The 24,392-nt window shown below is 40.4% G+C and overlaps 1 protein-coding gene across 9 annotated transcripts in view; it reads right to left on the bottom strand.

Annotated features, from left to right (window-relative positions):
• Window positions 1–24,392, bottom strand: part of dmd (dystrophin) — a 1,932,045-nt gene that overhangs the window by 290,873 nt on the left and 1,616,780 nt on the right. For all 9 annotated transcript variants that reach the window (XM_073045659.1, XM_073045653.1, XM_073045656.1 and 6 more), the window contains one exon: window positions 13,448–13,637. In XM_073045659.1, coding sequence (XP_072901760.1) covers window positions 13,448–13,637 — 190 coding nt within the window. The remainder of the gene's footprint in view (window positions 1–13,447; window positions 13,638–24,392) is intronic.

Here is a 24,392-nt window from a genome sequence, read left to right on the forward strand (position 1 = left end):
AAACCAAATTGCAAAGATTACATCAGCTCCACTGGGAAAATCGTGACAACTTTCAATGCTCTTTAAAACGTTAAAAACCCTCAGTGATATGCTGCTGCCATGTCAATTGACTGATTCCTAGAGTTTGGAAACTCTGATGGAATAGAATGCCTTTTAGTTGGTAGTCATACTTACAATTTCTACATATATTTAAAAATGATCAATTTGTTCACCAGCGTCCCAGCTTGTTAGAACCTTGGTCCAAACATGGATCAATAACCTGATTTTTAATTGTGATGTGAGTGTAACTGCTCTTGAATTCAAGGCAGCATTGATTGAACGTGATATTAAGGAGTCCACTTTAAATGGATCTCAATGGGTATCAAAGGGAAAAACGCCAGCAGCAGACGTCATAGCTCATGTAAAGGAAGATAGTTGTACTTCTGGAAGAACCAAGTACTCCTCAGGACTGTGATTTAATCCCAACCACTTTCAGTCATTTCATCAATGATATTCCTTGTGTGGTAAGGTCAGAAGTGGGGGATCTTCATTGCTGTGCATAATATATTCAATTCCACTGGCAAACTCCTCAGCAAGTGAAGCAGATGATGCCTGCAAACATCAGCATTTGACCACTTTCAGCATGAACTAATGGTTACATTATGGCATGGGAATGCCAGATAAAGACCAGTTCCAACAAGAGAAAGCCCTGCCGTATGACATTCATTGTTACGTTACCGAGACTGCTGTTATTAACATCCTGCAGGATTATTTTTACCAGAAACCTTAATAGACCAAAATGCCAACATACATATGGGGTACCATGATAGTGTGTGATTAGCACAATGCTATTACAGCTCAGGGTGTCAGAGATTGGAGTTCAATTCCCGCATCCTCTGAAAGAATGTTTGTATGTTCTTCATGTGCACATGGGCTTTCTCTGGGTGCCCTGGTTTCCTCCGACAGTCCAAAGACATACCGGTTAGCTTGTTAATTGTCATTGTAAATTGTTCCGTAATTAGGGTAGGGTTAAGTCAGTTGTTTGCTGAGTGGCGCAGTTTGGTGGTGTGGAATCTCTCTCTAAATAAATAAATATATAGTCGCTACAAGAGCTGGTATCTCATCTGATGCATTAGCATGATCAAAATGGAAAATCAGGAGTGACTATAAATAGCCAGACAAGTAGAACTTCAACAAAACTCAATCTCAGCATCAACTGGGAAAAATAAGTCCACATGATTAGTGCATCATACAGCACACAAAAGGTTCATTCTTTCCACCACTAGAGCCACTAGATCCCCTCGTAGCATCTCAGCCGAAATGACGATCAAATAACCTTCAAGTTCAGAAGCAGGAACTTTACCCCCAAAAGACAGTCAAACTAGCTGCCATAATATGAGTAACAGTGGCAGTGCATTTTGACAGTGCCTTTTCTTAAACCTTTTCCAAGTTTGCTAGAGCTTCTTGGGGGGGGGGGGGGGGTTTAAACTAAATTTGCAGGGGGCATTGATCCAGAATGTGAGAGAGGATAGCGAGAGGAAGAATAAAGGACAGGTGGGGACTACACGGTTCCGGAATATTAAGTGTGTAGTAGAGGAAGGTGGGGCGGAACAAGTGATAAAGAGGACTCGTGTACAGAGGGATGGTCTGACAGAACATGGAGTTAAATGTGTTGAAAGAATAAGTAAATGTAGGAAGGACAACAAAATTCTAGGGGCGTATAGCCCGATGGGAGTTCGGGGAGCTGGGTTAAGCACAATAGGCAGCGATTCAAACAGAGAGAGGAGAAATAGGTTAAAAATTCTATATCTGAATGCACGAAGTGTCAGGAATAAGGCAGATGAGCTTGAAGCCCAGGTGTGAATGGGTAACTATGATGTTGTTGGGATAACGGAGACATGGCTGCAGGGAGATCAGACCTGGGAAATGAAAGTACAAGGGTATACGTGCTATCGTAGGGACAGAAATGTGGGCAGAGGGGGTGGGGTGGCCCTGTTGGTGAGGAATGAGATTCAGTCCTTTGCAAGGGGGGACATAGGGTCAGGAGAAGTAGAGTCTGTGTGGATAGAACTGAGGAACAGTAAGGGCAAAAGGACCTAAATGGGTATTGTCTACAGGCCACCAAACAGTAGCATGAATATTTGGTGCAAGTTGAATAGGGAGTTAACATTGGCATGTGGCAAAGGTAATGTCGCAGTAGTTATGGGGGATTTCAACATGCAGGTGAACTGGGAGAATCAGGATGGTGCTGGACCACAGGAAAGGGAGTTTGTGGAATGCCTACGGGATGCATTCTTGGAACAACTTGTACGAGAGCCGACCAGGGACAAGACTATTCTGGATTTAGTGTTATGTAGTGAACAGGATTTGATAAGCGATCTCGCAGTAAAGGAGCCATTAGGAGGTAGTGATCACAATATGATAAGCTTTTATCTGCAATTTGAGAAGGATAAAGGCAGCTCGGAGGTGTCAGTGTTGCAGATGAACAGGGGAAACTATGGAGCCATGAGGGAGGAGCTGGCCAAAGTTGACTGGACGGATAGCCAAGCAGAAAAGGCAGTGGAACAGCAATGGCAGGTATTCTTGGGAATAATGCACAAGGTGCAAAATCAGTTCATCCCCCAGAGAAGGAAGGATTCAAAGGGGGGAAAGGGGCCTCAGTGGTTGACAAAGGAAGTCAGAGACTGCATAGCATTAAAAAAAAGGAAATATGACAGAGCTAAGGTGAGTGGGAGGACAGATGATTGGGAAGTTTTTAAGGAACAACAGAACTTAACTAAAAAGACAAAACGGGGAGAAAAAATGAGGTACGAACGCAAGCTAGCCAGGAATATAAAGGAAGATAGCAAAAGCTTTTTTAGGAATGTGAAGAGAAAGAAGATAGTTAAGAACAATGTTGGGCCCTTGAAGAATGAATTGGGTGAAATTGTTATGGGAAACAGAGAAATGGCAGAAGAATTTAATGAGTACTTTAGATCTGTTTTCACTAAGGAAGACACAAGCAATCTCCCAGATGTATGGATGGGCCAAGGACACAGGGTAACAGAGGAAATGAAACAGATTGACATTCGGAAGGAAACGGTGATGAGAAGACTGATGGGACTGAAGGCTGACAAATCCCCAGGCCCAGATGGTCTGCACCCTAGGGTACTAAAGGAGGTGGCCCTGGAAATTGCGGATGCATTGGTAATCATTTTCCAATGTTCCTTAGATTCAGGATCAGTTCCCGAGGACTGGAGAATGGCTAATGTTATCCCACTTTTTAAGAAAGGAGGGAGGGAGAAAACAGAGAACTATCAACCTGTCAGCCTGACATCGATGGTGGGAAAGATGTTAGAGTCCATTATTAAGGATGAAATAGTGGCATATCTAGATAGCAGTGATAGGATTGGGGCGAGCCAGCATGGATTTACCAAGGGTAAATCATGCTTGACTAATCTGTTGGAGTTTTTCGAGGATGTAACCAGGAAGTTAGATGGGGGAGATCCAGTGGATGTAGTGTACCTCGATTTTCAGAAGGCATTTGATAAGGTCCCACATAGAAGATTGGTGGGTAAAATCAAAGCTCAGGGCATCGGGGGGGGGGGGGGGGGGGGAAGGCATTGACATGGATACAAAACTGGTTGGCAGATAGAAAGCAAAGGGTAGCGGTGAATGGGTGTTTCTCAGACTGGCAGGTGGTGACTAGTGGGGTACCACAGGGCTCGGTATTGGGACCACAGCTGTTTACCATTTACGTTAATGATTTGGATGAAGGCATAGAAAATAACATCAGCAAATTTGCTGATGATACTAAGCTGGGTGGCAGTGTGACATGTGATGAGGATGTTAGGAGAATTCAGGGTGACTTGGATAGGCTGGGTGAGTGGGCAGATACTTGGCAGATGACGTTTCATGTGAATAAGTGTGAGGTTATCCACTTGGGGAGTAAGAACAGGAAGGCAGATTATTATCTGAACGGTATAGAGTTGGGTAAGGGAGTAATACAAAGAGATCTCGGAGTCCTTGTTCATCAGTCACTGAAGGTGAATGAGCAAGTGCAGCAGGCAGTGAAGAAGGCTAATGGAATGTTGGCCTTTATTACAAAGGGAATTGAGTACAAGAGCAAGGAAATCCTCTTGCATTTGTACAGAGCCCTGGTGAGACCACACCTGGAGTATTGTGTACAATTTTGGTCTCCAGGGTTAAGGAAGGACATCCTGGCTGTAGAGGAAGTGCAGCGTAGATTTACGAGGTTAATTGCTGGGATGTCTGGACTGTCTTACGCAGAGAGGTTAGAGAGACTGGGCTTGTACACACTGGAATTAAGGAGATTGAGAGGGGATCTGATTGAAACATATAAGATTATTAAGGGATTGGACAAGATAGAGGCAGGAAATATGTTCCAGATGCTGGGAGAGTCCAGTACCAGAGGGCATGGTTTGAGAATAAGGGGTAGGTCATTTAGGACAGAGTTAAGGAAAAACTTCTTCTCCCAGAGAGTTGTGGGGGTCTGGAATGCACTGCCTCGGAAGGTAGTGGAGGCCAATTCTCTGGATGCTTTCAAGAAGGAGCTAGATAGGTATCTTATGGATAGGGGAATCAAGGGATATGGGGACAAGGCAGGAACCGGGTATTGATAGGAATTGATCAGCCATGATCTCAAAATGGCGGTGCAGGCTCGAAGGGCCGAATGGTCTACTGCTGCACCTATTGTCTATTGTCTATAAATATTAGCCATTGAAAGGGTGAAATGACTGGACAATGGTTCAATGGTTCATTTTAATATCAGAGAATGTCTACAGAAGACAACCTGAAATACTTAATTTTTGCAGCCATTCACGAAACAGAGAAACACCCCAATGCCACCTTCCCTCCCACACATTGACCTTCTGCCCCTCCTTTCCCCACTTACACCATGAAAAGCCCCCTCCCCTTCCTTCCCCCCACACACTAGGGGCAACTTACAGTGGCCAACTTACCTATCAACCTTTAGATCTTTGGCTTATAAAAGGAGATTGGAGCATCTTGGAGACAATGGAATCATCTTGGAGGAAACCCACGTACTTAGAGGGAGAATATACAAACTCCATACAGACAGCATCAAAGGTCAGGAGAACCTGTTTTGCTGGAGCTCTCTATATGGAGTTTGCATGTTCTACTAGCTTTTATAGTTTTGAAGCAGCTGTTTATAAATCGCCATCTTTCTATTTTTTTATGTTTTAATCTTTAAATCCTGTTTGGTTAACACATGTGCAATGCTTGCTCCACCATTATGCAAGCAATATTTCTGGTATTTTCATTTGTGCTACACAAGCAAATTTTCTTACTAAGCTGTCAAGAACTAATTGAGATTGTTTTACCAGTGCAAAACTTTGTTTCATTGCCAAACTGCAGGTATTTTCTTCTACCTGCATCTTGAAGATTACTGTAAAAGATTGCAAAGACTAACAGTTGGAATATTCCAAGAATGACCCACCCTCATCTGAGTCATAAACAATCAGGTTAAATTTGAAACACTGTACAATAAAATCATCATGAAATTGCGAATTAGAAAGCAAGTCTTGTGTTGATCTGAAATTATGAAGAGTGAACAATGTTATTTGTTTTTGACATTGGTTATCTAAAAGCAGGAACTAGCAGAAAATTGAAGAATTAATTCTTGTTTCAATATTGCATATTAAATCCTGTTTATGAAACTGAAGCTAATAGTTTGGCAAACACAAATGCTGGAGGTACTGCAAGTCAGGCAGTATCTATTGAGGGGAATAAACAGTCGATGTTTTGAGCCCTTCTCTCTTTTTCCAGTTCCCCACTCACCCCTTCTCTTCTCACCTGCTATTCTCCTCCCTCTGGTGCCCCTCCTCCTTCCCTTTCTTCTATGGTCCATTGTCCTCTCCTTTCAGATTCCTTCTCCTTCAGCCCTTTACCTCTTCCACCTATCACCTCCCAATCTTTTTACTTCATTCACCATCCCCTAACTTGGTTTCACCTATTATCTGCCCACTTGTACTCCTTTCCCTTGGCTACCTTCTTATTCTAGCTTCTGGCCCCCTGCATTCAAGTCCTGTTAAAATGTCACGCCCATAAAACCATAAGATTTAGGAGCAGAATTAGGTCATTTAGCCCATCGAGTCTGCTCCACCATATTGGCTTGGCTGTTCTAATTTTCCTCTCAGTCCCAATCTACTGTCTTCGCCCCATACCATTTAGGTCTTGGCCCTAATCATCGATTGTTTTTCCTCTGTATGGATGCTGCCTGGCTTGCTGTGTTCCTCTAGCATTTTTTGTGCGTTGTTCAAGATTTCCAGCATCTGCAAAATCACTTGTTTGTAATAGTTTGGCACAATGGCATGAGCTGTGTTTTCAGGGGAGACTCTATGGAAATCTTGCTTTGAAAAAGAATCAGCTTGACTTCCAGATTGTGATAATATTTTATCAGTTTACTGCTGTATTTTAAATGGGCTATTAAATTCAAGGACTTTAAGTCAATATCCTGCGCACCTCATCAGGCAAAGTACACAGAAGAAAACATTCATACTAAAATGGTGATCGGGGCCACGAGCGACTCCTCAAATTTGACTACATAATTACAGGATCTATAAGCCAAAGTCATTCACAGCAATATGATGTGTTTCTCAGTAATTCTGGTGATATTTTAGAGGCTGTTTATTAAAACCTCACCTATCTATCTGCATTTTAATGGAGCAGGGTGGAAATTGCCGGCTCTCCTACTTCAAATTGTCAGTGCTGTATACAAAACAAAAGCAAGGTCACCTTGGCAAACAATAATTTTTGATCTCTCTCTTGAATCATATTTCAAGAGATAGACAGCCTAAGGCATTCCACAGGAAGCCCACTAGTTGCACAGTGTCACAATGCATTGGATTTTACATACTCAGCTCGTTATCAAAAACCTATAGCTGTCACCACAATCTCAATTATCCAATGCAGAGGCTGAGTAAAAAGCTGTATGTAACCAAGCTTCTGAAAGAATGTGTTACTTGTCATGCTCATATGCCAGCAATATTTAACTGCTTGGGAATGCTGTTAACCCTTTCCTCTTTTACTTGTTCCACAATCACTTATACTATGAAGAGCCACCTTTGAGGTAAGGAAGCGGCAAGGAATTACACGAGCTGCAGCTACACTGACATAATGCACCTGCGGCACTGTGCAAAGATCTTCTACCTGCCCATCAGGATCTTCTCTGAAACCACCGTGTTGCCTTTGTTGCATCTCTCATCTATCAACAATCCAGAAGGTCTTCAGTCATCATATTTTATAAGTTAAGATGATAAAAAACTACAGTATCTGCATTTAATCAATAACACAATGAGGAAGACGATTTAAATGCAGTGTTAACACCGGAAAGGGCTTCTTTGTCAAACAATTACAGAATAAATTCAGGGAGAATGAGAAGGGTCTATGGAGTGGATTTCAAAGCTTGGAGTTCAGTGGATTGAAGATGTGCATGTAAATGACAAATATTAAACACACAACATGGAACAGTACAGGCCCTTCACCCCACAATGCTGTGCTGACCATTTAACTGACTCCAAGATCAGTCTAGTCCTTCCCTCTAACATAGACATCCATTTATCTTTCATCCAATGGACTATCAAATAATTTATTAAATGCCTCTTATGTGCCTGTCTGCACGCTCCATTTTAGAATTCCTCCGAGCACTTTAAAATTAGGCCCTCTCATGTTAGCCATTTCCATTTTGAGAAAATATTGCTAGCTATCCACTCTTATCTATGTCTCTTATCATCTTATACACCTTCATCAAATCATCTCTCATCCTCCCATGATCCAAAGAGAAAAGCCCTAGCTTCCTCAACTTATCCTTATAAGACCTGCTCTCTGATCCAGGTAGAATCCTGGTAAATCTTCTCTGCACCCTCTCCAAAGCTTCCACATTCATCCAGTAATGAGGTGACCTGAACTGAACACAATACTCAGAGTTTTGTAGAGCCTTGCAGCTCTTGAACTCATTCCCCTGACTAATGAAAGCCAACATACCATACACCTTCTTAACCACCCAATCAACTTACACTGCAACTTTGAAGTATCTGTGGATGTTGTCCCCAGGATCCCTCCATTCCTCCACACTGCTAAGCTATTAGCTGCACTCTGTCTTCAAGTTTGACCTTCTGCAGTGCTTCACTTTTCATTCTGCCAGATTGAACTCCATCTCTAACATCTCAGCCCAGCTCTGCATCCTAACAATGTTTTGCAACCTACGACAAACTTCTGCACTGTCCACTACACCAACAACCTTCTTGTCATCTGCAAACTTATGAACTCATCTTTCTAATTCTGGATCATTTATAAAAGTCACGAAGAGCCAGGGGTCCAGAGCAGATCCCTGCAGAACATCACTGGTTACTGACCTCCAGGTAGAACATACTTCATCTACTACCACCATCTGCCTTCTGTGGGTAAGCTAATTCTGAATGCATGCAGCCAAGTTTCCCCAGACATCATACCTCATAACTTTATGAATGAGCCTAACATGTGGAACCTTGTCAAGCACCTTATTAAGATCTATATATACCACATCCACTGCTCTACCTTCATTAATCTGTTTTGTCAATTCATCAAAAAATCCAATCAGGTTTGTGAGGCATGATCTACAACTCACAAAGACATACTGATTATTCTTAATCAGACTATGTTGCTCCAAATGCTTGAAAATCCTGTAGTAAGATGGCAGCGTGCTTGGTCGCAGCAGTCTCTCGAGGCCCAACAAATGGTGCAAATTTTTTTAATGTGATCACAAGACTCAGTTGGACATCTGTGATACGAAATACTGCAAGTCTGGTTCATTGGTGAGACTGACGGTGGGGCAACTGCAATGCCTCGGCTGATGAACGGAGCAGGCCTTCGTGCCACAGCATCACCTGTTGCAGCCATTCAGGGGAGGTGGTGTGGGGGAGAACAGGGTCACGGCAGGCGCACTGGAATCCTTGCTGGGTTGGAGGCTGGGCCCTGCAGGCCAGCTCTCCCCAGTGCTGCTGTCCAATGTTCACCCCCTGGAAGACAAGTTGGACTGCCTTTGTCTGCAGCTGACCTAGTGTGAGGGATCTGCAGTGTGCTTATTCTTACAGAAACATGGCTCCAGGATAACATCCCATGCACCATGGGTTTTCAGGCCATGCCACTCAGGGACTTGTGCTAATAATATTTTGTGACTGTATGTGCAGGTTTGTCAAGGTCCCTATCAATGGTGAATACAGAAGCAAAGTATTTTTAAGGACCTTCCCTCCCTCCCCTGCCTCCAGGACATGTTTCCTCTTTTATTCCTGAAGTCTTACTCTCACTCTAGTCATCTTCCTTATCTTTAAACATATGTAGAATGCCTTGGGGTTTCCATTTAATATTATTTGACAAGGCCTTCCCATTTGTTCTTCTAGCTCTCCTAAGTCCCTTCTTATGTTTCTTCCTGGCCACGTTGAAATTTTCCAGAGCCAATTCTGATCACTGCATCCTAAAGTGTGCTTCTTTTTCCCCCTCTTTCCTAGATGCTCCACCTACCTTGTCAACCATGGTTCCTTCACCTTCCTATCCTTTCCCTGTCTCATTGGGATTAACCTCTCCAGAAATCCATGCAAGTGCTTCCGGAGCAGCTTCCACATTTCCATCGTGTATTTCCCTGAGTACATTTGTTACACATTTACACTCTCAATTTCCTGCCCAATGGCATTGTAATTCACCCTCCTCCAATTAAATACTCTTCCATACCACCTGCTCCAATCTCTGTCCAAGGCTATGGTAAAGGTCAGGGAGTAGTGGTCACTGTCCCTGAAATGCTCACCTACCCAGTGGTCTGCCAGCTGACCAGGTTCATTGCCCAGTATGAGATCCAGTATGGCCTGTCCTCTAGTTGGCTTATCCACGTATTGAGTCTAAATCCTTCCCGGACACTCCTAACAAATTCCACCTCATTTCAACCTGTTTCTGACCACAATGTACTCAACCATGTACAAAGCTCATCACCATTGCACCTGATACACCCAGCATTAGAGCAAACAGATTTTAATCTATCTGATTGCACTTACATATGTCCGATCCACTGCCTATTCTTCCTCACAGTCTCTCTGCACATTGCATCCACCTCTACACCAACTACTCCATCCTCTGATCTATAAGTGCCATGGGTGGAAAAAAAAATACTTTGGAGGCAAACCTGGAAAATCTGGAAAAAAATGAAAGACCTAATGAAAATTGTTTTGCTCTCTCTGCCCAGTGTAGTGCCCTTAAATCATGAAAGCTTGAATCAAATTGCTACAAAATGCCAGTTCCTATAATCTCTCCTCATAATTTAGCTCTTCAAGTTTCAGTTTCACCTTGATGAATTTATGCTGAAATACCTTCGCGGCCTCCTTCAGACCTGCTCACAGTATCCAGATAGAGTCTGACCAGGGCCTACTACGGTTGTAAAGCAACTTTTATCCTGTTGTACGTCAGACATCATGTTTAAAAAAAATCAGTGTTTGATCAAGCTTTCAGTAATCATGCATGTCATTGCAGTGATCAATATATCTGGTCCCTATAGTGCCTGTGGTGCTTCACTGCTCATTTCACAGTTTAGAGAGGGCATCATTTTATCCTTCGTAACTCTAAAGTAGATTATCTCTTACTTAAAATGCTTTTCCCCCACTGTTGTGCTCAAATCATTAGACCCGTTGTAATTTAAAACTTTCATCCAAGACCATTAGCAATGTGATTAACCTCTGTCTCATTACTAATCTGGGTTTTTTAATCCCATCCTCTAATTACCTTAAAAGCAGGGTAATGAGTTATAGCCTTCTGAGACCCCGAGTCACATCTTCCAACACTGAGTATTTACCCATTATCTCTCTCCATCTCCTGCCACTCAGCAAATTATTTAGACTGATCAGTAAATTGTCTTCAATTCCATAAACTCCAATTTATGCACAGTCTGTAGTGCAATGTTTTTCCAAAACGCATTCCGAAAGCCCATTTCAGCAACCTCAATAATGGCGACTTTTGGGTTATGGCGATTTAGTAAATGGAAATTCATTCGTCAGACATCCACAAATCACTACCAAAAAATCTGGGACATGGAATAAAAATTCATTCTTCACAAAATTTAAGTGGGGGAAAAAGTAAATAAACAAACAACAGTCTTACCATGATGCATGTAGGGATGACATAGCAAAATCACTATATGGACTCTTTTCTAGGAACCCAACACTCCCATAGAACAGGTCACTTGTACCTTAATACTTCTGTCACCTCTCCAAACATTCTGTGCATCATCAAATTTGATTTCCTCCTTACAATTCACCACAGTTATTTTTCCTGACTGACTAAAAAAAATTCAAGGAGTCCAGTTACTATTTAATTATATTTCTGGCAATTTTCAAACAGTTTACAATTTCCTAGTTTCCCTTTCGCCTTTTTCAGACGCAGGAGACCAACGTACAATTTTCTAATTTATAGAAATGGCTCCTGAATTGAGAAAATTTTGGGAAACTTTTGTACACAGTATTCTTTCATATTTCCTTGAAAACTCTGCAGTGTTCAGCCATCCAGTATTGCAGGTTTATCATTCTTCAGTAAGAATGGGCACTGATTCATTAAATGTAGGACACCATTGCCATTTCTTGGCTCTTTACTATTATTTTGATTTTGTTAATTCTATTCTGCTTTTTCAATGACTTCAATGGATGGCCAGCATGCCACGATCTTCTTGCATCAATGAAGTGATGTTATCCTCGACCACAAAGGCTACTCTTCGCTATTTACTATTTCCCTTGAATATCCCACAAGCTGATATATTAATTCCTGGTCCTGACTAGTCTTTTTTGACTATTCCCCTCCCAGTTCATTCATATCCATCTAACTACACACTCTCAGTTTACGCACCTTCAGCTCTCCAGAACTGCAATTGTTGAATCACAGCATCTCTTTCAGACCCTTCATAGGGCAGAGAAAATGCTTCTTTCAAATCTTTAAAACCATCAGACATACTGTCGTCAGAAGTCATCTGGACTTGCACCAGTTTCTTAGACGATGAGTACCTACACTGTTTTGGTATTCTTGTCAGGGTTTAAAGCTTGCATTACTTCACACTTTTCCCAGTTCGCTTCTTTTAAAATTTGAGTTTGATAATAGCTAATCAATATTTCTTGATTATTTCTTCTACAGTTCCTGAACCTTACTGGTGCCGTGGGCCATCAGCTAAATTTCTCAATTTACTATTTAAGCATTAATTGGAGATGAAATGCTTGTCAGTGAAGGAGAACAAGTTATTTGTGGTTACAAGAAGACTATTAATTTGAGGAGAGTGGTATTCCTGTCTTGCAATATGTGCAAAAAATCTAGGAAGGTCTTGATTTTCTCAAGAAGCTGCTCCTGATTTGACGAGTGAGTCTCAGAAGACAACAAAAAGTCTTTGCAATTTAGGATTTGCTTGGAGATTTCAACTCAACCCGTCAGAACAAGAATGAAATTGCACCTCACTGAGGATGAATATCTTTGAACACGTGGGACACAGTTTGAAACATTCATTTGTCATGGAGCGGCTATCAGTGTGAAGCAGTTTTTCTGTTGCAGATCCCATCCTCACAAAACTGCAAGCAAAGAGGAACTGCTATACTGTAATTAACTGAGCAAATATCTGCAACTAGGCCTGACTTCACTGAATATTTGTATGCAGGTAAATAACACCATTAATTTAAAACCTAATGAATCAGCATCTGCCTAAACAACAACACACACAAAATGCTGGTGGAACACGGCAGGCCAGGCAGCATCTATAGGGAGAAGCGCTGTCGACGTTTCGGGCCGAGACCCTTCGTCAGGACTGACCGAAAGGAAAGATAGTAAGAGATTTGACCCCCCACTACTTTCAAATCTCTTACTATCTTTCCTTTTGGTCAGTCCTGACGAAGGGTCTCGGCCCGAAACGTCGACAGCGCTTCTCCCTATAGATGCTGCCTGGCCTGCCGTGTTCCACCAGCATTTTGTGTGTGTTGTTGTTTGAATTTCCAGCATCTGCAGATTTCCTCGAGTTTGCTCTCCCTAAACAAAGTGTTTCTGGGAGTTCACATTGAAGATAACAGCAACTTGTTCTGTAATGTGTGACCCATTTCACACAATCAGATCATGCCACCAACAGAATAAGAGAAAATGCCACATAATACCAAAACTTTTTCAGCAAGGATTTCAGTATAAAAATAATTGTTTAATTCACCTGAAGGAGAGAGCTAAAATGCTTTTGTTGGCCAAATGAAGATTTCCACTGCATACTGAGACTTAAAATCAAGTGTAACGAAAAAGCACATTTGCCATGTGTTTCCTTCTTGTTATTAAGTAAAGAATTCATCAGAGCTCTGTGAATTATAATGACCAGATCTCATTCGAACTATACAAATTATGGGGCTGCTTAACAGCTGCGTACAAAGTGATTATTGCACTATTGTACTGGGGAAAAAAAACACGATACTACATGTACCTGCCACTGTTTTGTCAGCTCCTGGACCAGCTGGGTGTTGTCCAATAGCCTCTCTTTATAGGTGGCATCCTGCAGGACATTGGCAGTGGTCTCTGCTTCTGTAAGCCAGGCCCGGAATTTGTCCAAATCCAGATAGTACTGTTGCAGCAATCTGAGGGCTGCTTCCACTGCAGCTTCCCTCTCGCTGGCCCTGTGAAACCATTGATTTTCACACACATTAGCCATCTTCATTAGCATAGCCATTTCACAAATACTGCTTTGTGTTCAATTATGCACTAACACCTTCAATGGAGGATTATAAGAATGAGCAAGTAATTGTCACAAATTCAAATATCATGGGAATTTATCACCATACAAACTTAACCCATATTAGTCCGTTAATTAGGTTTAAGCCAGTAGGAAGTAATTACACTTGACATAATTACGACATGTAGAAAGGTCTGTGGAGCATTGTATGACTTTGGGGCTGTACCTTCGAATCTTTCAGAACTCCATAGCATTCAAAAGGTTGTTTTACACACAGGTGACTCTGACCCAAGTTTATTGACAATGAGTTTGGAAATCCTTTAAAGTGAAGAATAAATTGAGATTTCTGCAGTAACTGGTGAGAGCAATTTAGATGTTTGAGATGATTTACTAAACTTAGTTTACTTATGTCCTTGTGCAAAATATTCAGCCAAAATAGGATAAAGACATGAAGTGAAACAATATGATCATGAAAGAACAGCTCCCCATGTTTTCTATGCATTAAGTGCAGTTGCTCAACTCAAGCTGAACGTGATGTACAGTGAGTTCCAATAATGATACTAAGTGCAAATTTCTGGTGAAATATGAATTGAGAAGCAGCCAGTCTTCAACTTTCATTGCTGCTGTATGTTTACCTTTCCATTGTTCAGTCTTTTTTTGCCAGAAGCTGATAGAAATGCTGGTATGAAAAGCCTAACAGATATTTTTCAATTCACACTGTGCATAAAATGAACCTGAAGTTTACTTGAATCCATCAGGACTCCACTGGAAGTGCAGTAAGAACTCATTTTGCACGAGTGAGCACGATGGCAGCCACATTTCTGTTAAAACTCTGATGGCTGCTGGAGTGACAGTGGGTGCTGAGGAAACTCCCACTGGCGATGTAAAAAGAATAATGACCTCAAATTTCCAGGTCTACAGACTGTTCTGTGCTGCAGGTAAGCATAAACTCAGAACAATAGGTTTATTAACAATTCTGTAGGTGTGAGAGACAACATATTCCTTCATTCAGTGAGCTGAAAGCTACTTTCTGCAATACAAATGCAGCAGACTTTAATACTTACACATAATGTCTGTTTATAAGACTCTGTGGAACAATAACATGACACATATTTTCTGTTTGCTCAGGGAAAACTCTTTTCAGTGCCTGTTGAAAGTATGTGATGAATGCTCTTTCATCCCAGAATTCTTTAGCCAGAAGTTGATCTTGTTCACACTCAAAATAAGAGATCTTTGAACTTGCCGGAAAACTCCAGCCAAGTCTGTGTATATGAGGCATATGCACAAAGAACTGCAGTCTTACCATGTCTAAATTTTTTTTAAAAATTTAAAAATTAATGGCAGAAATAAAAAGAAGTAATGCTGGATTCATTCAGCAGGAAGGAGACATCCATGGAAAGAAAGAGTCTTGGACTTCAACATCAAACTTGTTTCACTTTCTTTCGATGCTACCTGACTGCTGAATATTTCCTGCATGTTATGTTTCATTTCAGCTAAAGCAAGAAGTTCTCCAAATAAGATTATGCAATTTCATAGCTAAGTAATTAATTTCTTCCTGGAATTTGATCTATCTGCAACAAGTTCACCACCTTTACAACTCATCACTTGCAGCTGTCAATTCCAAAATCTTTCAGGACCTGAACACATCCACTCTGTCAACATCAGACACAGAATGCCCTTAACAGTGGGATTAACCAGGCCATTTTTCAAATTACTTTTTGTTTTAAATGCAATATTCACATTTCCTCTGGAAAAGTTATTTAATTTGCTTCATATTCCTTTCTCACAGGAAAATTACCATATATTTTCCCCTACATTGTGAAGCACATGCTGTTCCTTTCCATGTCTTGTGGTGCATTGGGTGGCAACATTGCTGTTTTTTTAGCTTTTTTTAAAAAATGAAGCCGAGTTGCTAATTCAACCCTCAACCCAGGATGGATAGTAAGCATGTAAGGAGCAGGCCGGATTCGAACCCGGAACTGCACGCCTCGAAGTCTGGTGTGGATGCAGCGGTTGGCTCACTGTTAAGTACATATCCATACTAAGTCTGGAGCACCAATCTTCTGTATCACATTTGAACATTCAATTGTATTGTTAGGAGAGAGTGAATGAGTGCAGAACATTTGTGTCATTAATATAGTATGTAATGTTTCAGTATGAAGTCTAGCACCCTGCCTGTTTGTCAGTGTGGTGGACTACATATACCTGTCTGGACACGCCCCCTGCTGACTGCTCCTGTGGCCCCTCCCACAGACCCCGGTATAAAGGCGATTGAGGCCTGAGCCCGGCCTCAGTCTCCAGGATGTAGTATGGTGGTCAACTACTGCTTGTTCTTTCTTCCAGTCAATAAAAGCCGATATCTCGCCTTCACGTCTCAGAGAGAGTTATTGATGGTGCATCAGTCAGTTACATTAGAAAACATTTATAATGCAAACTAGGCCCTGCAGTCCCTTTTTGTTGCAAGTCAGCTTGTCCTCAAACTAATGGAACACTTCTGTTCTGAGTAAAGTGCTGTCACCATTATTTAAATCATAGTGGAGAATTCTTCACAGTGTTCTACCCTTTACTGGAAACAAGTGAATAACCAAAGTAGAACGATTGAATTACTTTAGCAGTTTGCAGTGTGGAGCATGATGTGGAGACGGTTGAAACTAAAATATTTTTATGGTCCTGTTAAATGATTTGAATGAATTACTTTATAGTTTGTGATAGTTTTATGATGGGCTCTGAATGTGCCACAGAAAAACATAATGGTTTTGTAGAAACAATTCTGAAACTCAGAATAAATCAAATTTTAAAAGGTTGCACTTAAAAGGGAAATGGCATTATATAATGGCAGTCCCAGGTTATTCAAAACCAATACATTAATAATAAATGTGGAGGAGCTTTCCACAGTGAGGATACCAAAAGCCTTTTGTGCCCACAATTGTGAATCACATAGAAATCCAAGACTTATAACACAGGACATAAATTACAAATTGCACAGATTTATTTAATGGAAAATTTGATAAAGTGAAAAGAAGGAATAAAATGAAATTTAATGTTACACGAAGTTACATAGAGGTGAGAGATGGCTTCTTTGGATCATATCTGCATGGAGAGCATCTGGCTTAAACAATATGCCTCTAATGTAGACTATATAATGTATATTAAAATAATAATTACTACAGGGCAAAGATATCTTTTGTTTTCATACTTGCAATAGTTACACAGAGAGATTACACTATATTTAAGGATTCTCTTTGAATATTAAAAGGAAATATTGCACAATGCCAAAGTCTCATGTGTTATGGCCAAACATACACCTGACTCCTTGAATATTACATAGATTTCCACGGTATCTACAGAATCAGGTTTAATATCCCCAGCTTATGTTGTGAAAATTGTTAAACTATATGAATTCATCTAGTTTCCCCTTGAATAAACATATATTTTGTGTAGTGCAATCATTTTGGAAATTGACAAACTGCACGAGAGAAACAGGACGTTAAGTTGTCCATCAAGAAGGATTCCCCCCCACACTGATCGTTGGATGAACAGTCCATGAGCATCAGTGAGGAGGCTACATCACATCAACGCCAGAATGACCAGACTCTAAAACAGTTACTTTCCCCAAGCAGTAATGCTGATCAGCACCTCCATGCTCTAACCCATTCCTCCACACCCCCAACCACCACTACTTTATTATTTCCTGCCAGTCACCTTAGGTACATTCTAGCATAACTTTATGCACATGCAATCAACCTATGTATGTAAGCTATCTTACTTTTATATTTATTGTAGGTGTTTAAAATTAATCTTTTGTATTTTTTGCACTGCATCATATCTGGATTAACAATTACTTTGTTCTCCTTTACACCTGTGTATAGGAAATCTTGAACAATCTAAACAATCATACTACAGATGAATTGCAATAACATTAAACTGTATGCTTCCCAAAAATTCCACAGATCTGTTTCTGGTCAACTGTAGCAACTTTCCCAGGCATAAAGAAAACCTGTATTCTTCACTCTCCTCATGACCTTGCACCATTCCATTGCTGCATGGATTTATTCAAATTTGTAAATAGAACTTAACAGTGTGCCATCATCAGCAAAGGTTATTATGTCAGGAAGAGTTCTGATGAAGCAGCTGAGGTTAGTTGGGCCTGGTACACTTACTTGATCTCCAGAGGCTGGGGCAATTGATCTCCAACAATAACCATCTTCCTTGATGGAAGGTTTAACGGCAGCCATTAGAGCATTTTTACCTCAATGCCATTCACTTCAGTTTATTCGCAATCCTGGACAACACACTTCATTAAAATTTGTCTTGATGTCAAGGGTAGCCACACTAATTTAATCACCAGAGTCTAGCTCTTTGGTTTAGGTTTGGACCAATGCTGTAATGAGTCTAAGAGTTAGAGAGTAATACAGCATGGAAAAAGCTCTTCAGCTCATGCCAACCATGATGCTAGTCTCAACCTAGACCCATTTGCTTGCATTTGGACCATATCCCTTGAAACCCTTTCTATCCATGTACTTGTTTAAATGTTGTTATTGCATCTCCCTCTGGCAGCTCATCCTACATACATACCACCCTCAGTGAAGAAGTTTCCCTTCAGATTCCGTCTAAATCTTTCAAGTCTGACCTTAAACCTAGACCCTCTAGTATTTAGTTCCCCTTCCCTGAGAAAAAATAGTATTCCCTTTCCATACTCCACATGATTGTATACAACTCTGTAAGGTCACCTCTCAGTCTCCAATGTTCTAAGGAATAAAATCCCAGTCTGCCCAACCTCTCTTTGTAACTCAGTCCCTCGAGTCCCCTCTGCACCCTTGTAAATCTTCTCTGTACTCATTGTAGTTTAATCATGTCTTTCACATAATAGATTGACCAAAACTGTACACCAATATTCCATTTGTGCTTTCACTAATGATCTTACAACTGCAACATAACACCTGAAATCTTATACTCAACACCCTGATTGTTGAAGGCCAATATGCCAAAAATCATCTTACTGCTTGTGATGACACTTGAACAAACTATGTGCTTATTCTCCAAGGTCCCTCTGATCGCTAGCACTCCCCAGGGTCTGACCATTCACTATATATGTCCTATCCTGGTTTGATTTCTTTAACTTCTTTCTAGTTGTACTGGTTTGATTACTTGCCAACCTTTGACTACTTACCCAGATCGTCAAATGGCCTCTGCAACTTTTAATAACTTTTCTCACTGTCTATGATATGAATGTTAGGAGTAAAGTGGTGTGGCAAAATCCAGACCTCGATGAGGAATGTGTTGTGATGGATGGGGGCAATCGACTGTGAAGAGGTCAAACAGGGATCAGAGAGGTGGGGGAAAGAAGTAAAGAGACACCACATGAGGATTATCAGGGAGGAGATAAGACCCAACAGAGGGGGGAATTTATTTGATTTGGATGTCTGTGGGGCATGTGGGGAAAATAATGTGGAAAACAGCACTCTCATTTCTCCTACTATAGAATCTGTGCTAGAAAGGAGCTCAGCTGTTAGATTGGGCCATTCTCATCTGTTTTAATTTGCCGTCTGAACCAAACCCAGGAAACCTCATCTGTGAGGTTATGTTAAAGTACCACTAAAATTTGGCCATGCAGGTGAGTTAAGAACTTGTAATTCAGGAACATTGGTAATCTATCCCTATTGACATTATCCACCTTCATTACCAAGGGAAGTGAATGCTGTGGAAGGGACCTTGGAGTACCCTTCCTATTTTTGAAGTTTAAACCTCCCCTCTCCAGCTTGTGGGTTTAACTTCCATTTTAAGACACTAAAGCATATTCTTACGCAAATGCATCTTTTGCCATGTAGTATTTTCCAAACTACCAAAACAATGGGTGAAGAAACAAATCCTGCTTTTTATCCCCCCACAGATTAAGTAATACCTAAGATGCAAATTAAATAAACGTGAAGGTATGGTGAGAGTGTTTGTAACAGAGAGATAACCACAAAAGGTCTTTGGACAATGAAATTTCAAATAACATATTGGATTAATACTATATATATTGAACTTGGCCCATGGCAGGGTGAAATCAAAGTTTGTTCTGATAACTCACACATTCATAACAATAAACCTGAAATATGAAAATCTTTGATACTTAACATATATAGAAAGTGATTTCCTTTCTGATGACAGAGCTTCAGAACAGACGGCCATCCTTTTAGAACAGATTGGTCTTGGACATTGTGGGCATCACTGAGCCATGGCTTAAAGAAGGCCATAGTTGGGAGCTTAACACCAAAGGACATACTTTATATCGAGAGGACAGGCAGGAAGGCATAGGCAGTGGTGTAGCTCTGTAGGTAAGAGATGGAATTACACCTTTAGAAAGAGGTGACAGAGGGTCAGAGAATGTTGAATTTTTGTGGGTGCAGTTAAGAAACTGCAGGAGTCAAAAGCCATGTGAATCATATAGACGCCTCCAAATGGTAGCCAAGATGTGTTGAGATTGTAAAGGGAGCTGGAAAAGGCATGTAATAAAGATAATGTCACTATTGTAATCTGGGACTTCAATATGAAAAGGGATTGGGAAATTCAGGTTTGGTGTCAGATCACAAGGGAGGGAATTTGTTGAATACCTATGAGCTGGCTTTCTAAGAAAAGCTTGTGCTTGACCCAATTTGGCAAAAGGCCAGCTTAGATTGAATATTATGTAATAACCCAGATCTTCTTAGGGACCTTAACATAAAGCAACCCTTAGGAGGCAGTGAGTGAATTCATACTGCAATTTGAGAGGTAGAAGTATCACAATGGAATAAAGGGAAGTCAAGGAAAGGGCATTTAAGGCAGCAAAAGTGAGTGGGAAATTGGGTGATTGGGAAGCTTTTAAAATTCAACAAAAGGTGACTAAAAACTAGCCAATAGTATAAAGCAGAATACTAAAAGTTTTTTTCAGTTCTATAAAGAGTAAAAGGGAGGTGCGAGTTGACACTGGAAAATTATGCTAGTGAGCTAGTAATGGGAAACAAAGAAACTGAGCAAGACAAAAGCAATGCACCAGAGGTCCACTGTAATTACTATTACAAAGAAAAAGTACAAGGCAAACTCCAAAGTCCTCAGGTGGATTAGTCACCTGGACCAGATGGACTACAGCCCGGAGTTCCCAGAGAGGTTGCTGAAGAGGTAACGGATGCATTGGTCATGATCTTTCAAGGATCACTTGATTCTGGCAAGGTTCCAGATGAATGGAAGATTGCAAATGTCACTCCACTCCCAAAGGAGGGAGGAATGCAAAAGGAAGGAAATTATAGGCCAGTTAGCCTAACTTCAGTGGTTGGGAAAGTGTTGGAGTCTATTATTAAGGATGAGGTTTCGGGGTATTTGGAGATAAATGATAAAATAAGTCAATGTCAGCATGACTTGTGGAAAGGGAAATCTTGCCCGACAAATCTGTTGGAGTTCTTTGAGGAAGTAACAAGCAAAGTGGACAAAGGAGAGGCAGTGGATGTTATTTACTTGGATTTTCAGAAGGCATTTGATAAGGTGCCACAATGAGGCTGCTTAATAAGATTAACAAGATAAGGCATTACAGGAAAGATACTGGCTTAGATAGAGGAATGGCTGACAGGCAGGAGGCACTGAGTGAGATTAAATGGGGCCGTTTCTGGTTGGTCTCCAGTGACTTGTGGTGTTTATCAGGGGTCAGTATTGGGACTGTTAATTTCCACATTGTTTGTCAATGATTTGGATAATGGAATTGATGGCTTTGTGGCAAAGTTTGCAGATGATACAAAGATAGGTGGAGGGGTAGTTAGTGCTGATTGCAGCAGGATTTAGACAAATTGGAAGAATGGACAAAAATCTGGCAGATGGAATACAGTGTTGGGAAATATATGATAATGCATTTTGATAAAAGGAACAATAGTGCAGACTATTATCCAAATGGGGAGAAAGTTCAAACATTAGAGGTGCAGAGGGACTTCTGAGTCCTCGTGCAAGACTCCTGAAGGTTAATTTACAGATTGAGTGTGTGGTAAAGAAGATACATGCAATGTTGGCATTTATTCCAGGAAGAATAGAATATAAAAGCAAGGAGTTAATGCTGAGGCTTTATAAGACGCTAGTCAGGCTGCCCCTGGAGTACTGTCAACAGTTTTGGGCCTCATATGTCAGAAAGGATGTGTTGTCATTGGAAAGAGTCCAGAGAAGGTTCAGAAGGATGATTCCAGGAATGAAGGGATTAACATATGAGGAGCATCTGGCAGTTTTGGGCCTGTACTCACTGGAATTTAGAAGAATGCTGGGGGATCTCATTGAAACCTTCCAAATGTTGAAATAACTAGATAGATGTGGAGAGGATGTTCCCTATGGTGGGGGTATATAGAACTAGAGCGTCCAGCCTCAAAATTCAGGGGTGACATTTTAGAATGGAGGAAAGGAGGAATTTTTTAGCCAGACAGAAGTGAATCTGTGGAATGCTCTGCCACAGACTGCGGTGGAGGCCAAGTCCATGGGTGTATTTAAGGCGGAAGTTGATGGCTTCCTGATCAGTCAGGGTATCAAAGGATATGGCGAGAATGGAGGAGTATAGGGTTGAGTGGGATCCCGGATCAGCCATGATGAATTAGTGGAGCAGACTCGATAGGTCAAAACAGCCTAATTCTGCACCTATATCTTATGGTCGTATATGAGCCCACTTTTTAAAGGTTCCATACTTTAATTATAAGAATTAAAAATGCTACAGCAGCTTCAATCAAAACATACGATTCCTGTCCTGATACTGTGAACTTGTAAATATACTGTAAGCTGCAATATAAATTACATTTAAATTAGGATAATTGATTTAATCAAAAGATACAACAGAAATATTTATGTTTCTAAACATGATGGAACTTTTCTTCCATTCCTATGAACATGCTGAATGAAAGTGTCTCAGAAATCATAATCCAGCATCTCAAAACTACAAAGTTGCTTTGAATCCCTCAAGGTTCAATGCAAATTGAGAGTAAACTGATATTATCAAAGACAACAAATAGGTATGGGAGTTCAGTGACTGTGATCAAGTCACATTGCTGAGATAATACAGTGGGCCATTTACTTGACTTGCAGCAGTCCCATACTTGACTTGTGAAGCACTGGACACCAACATTAAACAGCGCAAGTCATTCAGCTCACACAAAATTCATTCAAAATTTACATTACCAAGTTCACAAAAAATTTAATTGTCAACAAACACTGTAATTTATTTGAATACTTACCCTTTCCCTAAAGCAGAAGATATAAAATAACTATTTCTTCCTAGAATATTCAAAAAATAAAGTGTTCTTAAAGCTGGAAAATGTCAAGTTTGTAGGTAAATCACACTGTTTGTTGTAGTGAACATTTTCAATCAAGCTGGATCGATATAGCTCTACCCATCCTACATAATGAAGTCCAAGTTCCAGTGAAGTACTGCCAATATTTTTACTGGCACCCCTACAAATGACTGAAGCAAATTTAGATACAGTATCTCACTACAATTTCCGTTGTGATTTCATGGTGATGACTCACACAATGGAATATGAGCAAGGATTTAATTACAAGAAGATTCAAATATTACATGTTCCAATCAATGTCTGTTGTTATAATACATGGGATAGATACTGTGCATCTGACTAAACTGTTCTCATATTTCCTGTTTCTGCATAATAAGTAGAGAGTAGACTTTGAAACAGCCGGTAGTAATATATTTTCATTTTCAGATTTGAATTGATTGCAAATTAAGCAATTTAATTTCAGTTGGCCATGAATATAGACTAAATTGGAATCAGCTATATTAGTGTAAGCCAAGCTGCAGCAATATTTGTGGAAGCTATTGTCCCTTAGGCAGGTGCCTGTTACTATCCAATCTTACTGTTAGGTTTGATATTGATCTCTAAAAAACTATTTGAGCAGTTTTCTGTTGGCCTTTGAAGGAAGCAGTAATGAGGAAAGCACATTTCAGTTTGGAACACTAGAAATAAAATGCAGGCATTAAACTGAATTCAGTCAAATTTGAATGTAAGTAGATAAATGTTCCTCCAAGAGGTTCAAAAAAAAAAGAGTATTTTCTTTATTTTAAGTAGACATAGCTGGTGTCGATAATTGGTCTATAATTGCAGCCAAGAAATTCATCACATTGGAGGTTTGCAAATGAGCCATATAGCTTAAAGGGTTCTTCTGAGTGAAAATTACAAATATGATATTTGACAATGATTATTCACATTGTGGTGACAATCATATTGCAACACTTTGGGCAAAGAGGATTATTTCATTTATACGTGCTTAGAAATCTCCCACAAAGGAAGTTTGCAGTTTATGGGAACAGCATGGTGCTTTGGTCTGAATTGCTGATGTATGAGAACTTAAGGAGGTTCTGCTGAGTTTGGAAGATGAGGAAGTGAGATTTAGTTCTGAATTAGGAAAAATTGGGAGGGGGAGGGGTCATAGTGAATGGCTGAAGGAGAAAGGAAATGCAATTTATTGGATACTGCTATTCTATCTTATTGATTATGATAAAACTAAAAGGATTTCTGATGACAATTAACATTTAAAAAACTATTTTTGCTCAACGAGTCAAAATTTATCAAATTGTCCATGGCAGAATATACTTTCCTCTATGAAATGTTGACCCAATAATCACAATGTGTTAAAAAAAAAAGCAAGGACAAGACCCCAGAAAATCTATTAAATTATGTCTCTTTTCTTAACTAATGTTTACAAG

The sequence above is a fragment of the Hemitrygon akajei genome, chromosome 5, assembly GCF_048418815.1.
Source record: "Hemitrygon akajei chromosome 5, sHemAka1.3, whole genome shotgun sequence".
In the NCBI taxonomy this organism is placed as follows: domain Eukaryota; kingdom Metazoa; phylum Chordata; class Chondrichthyes; order Myliobatiformes; family Dasyatidae; genus Hemitrygon; species Hemitrygon akajei.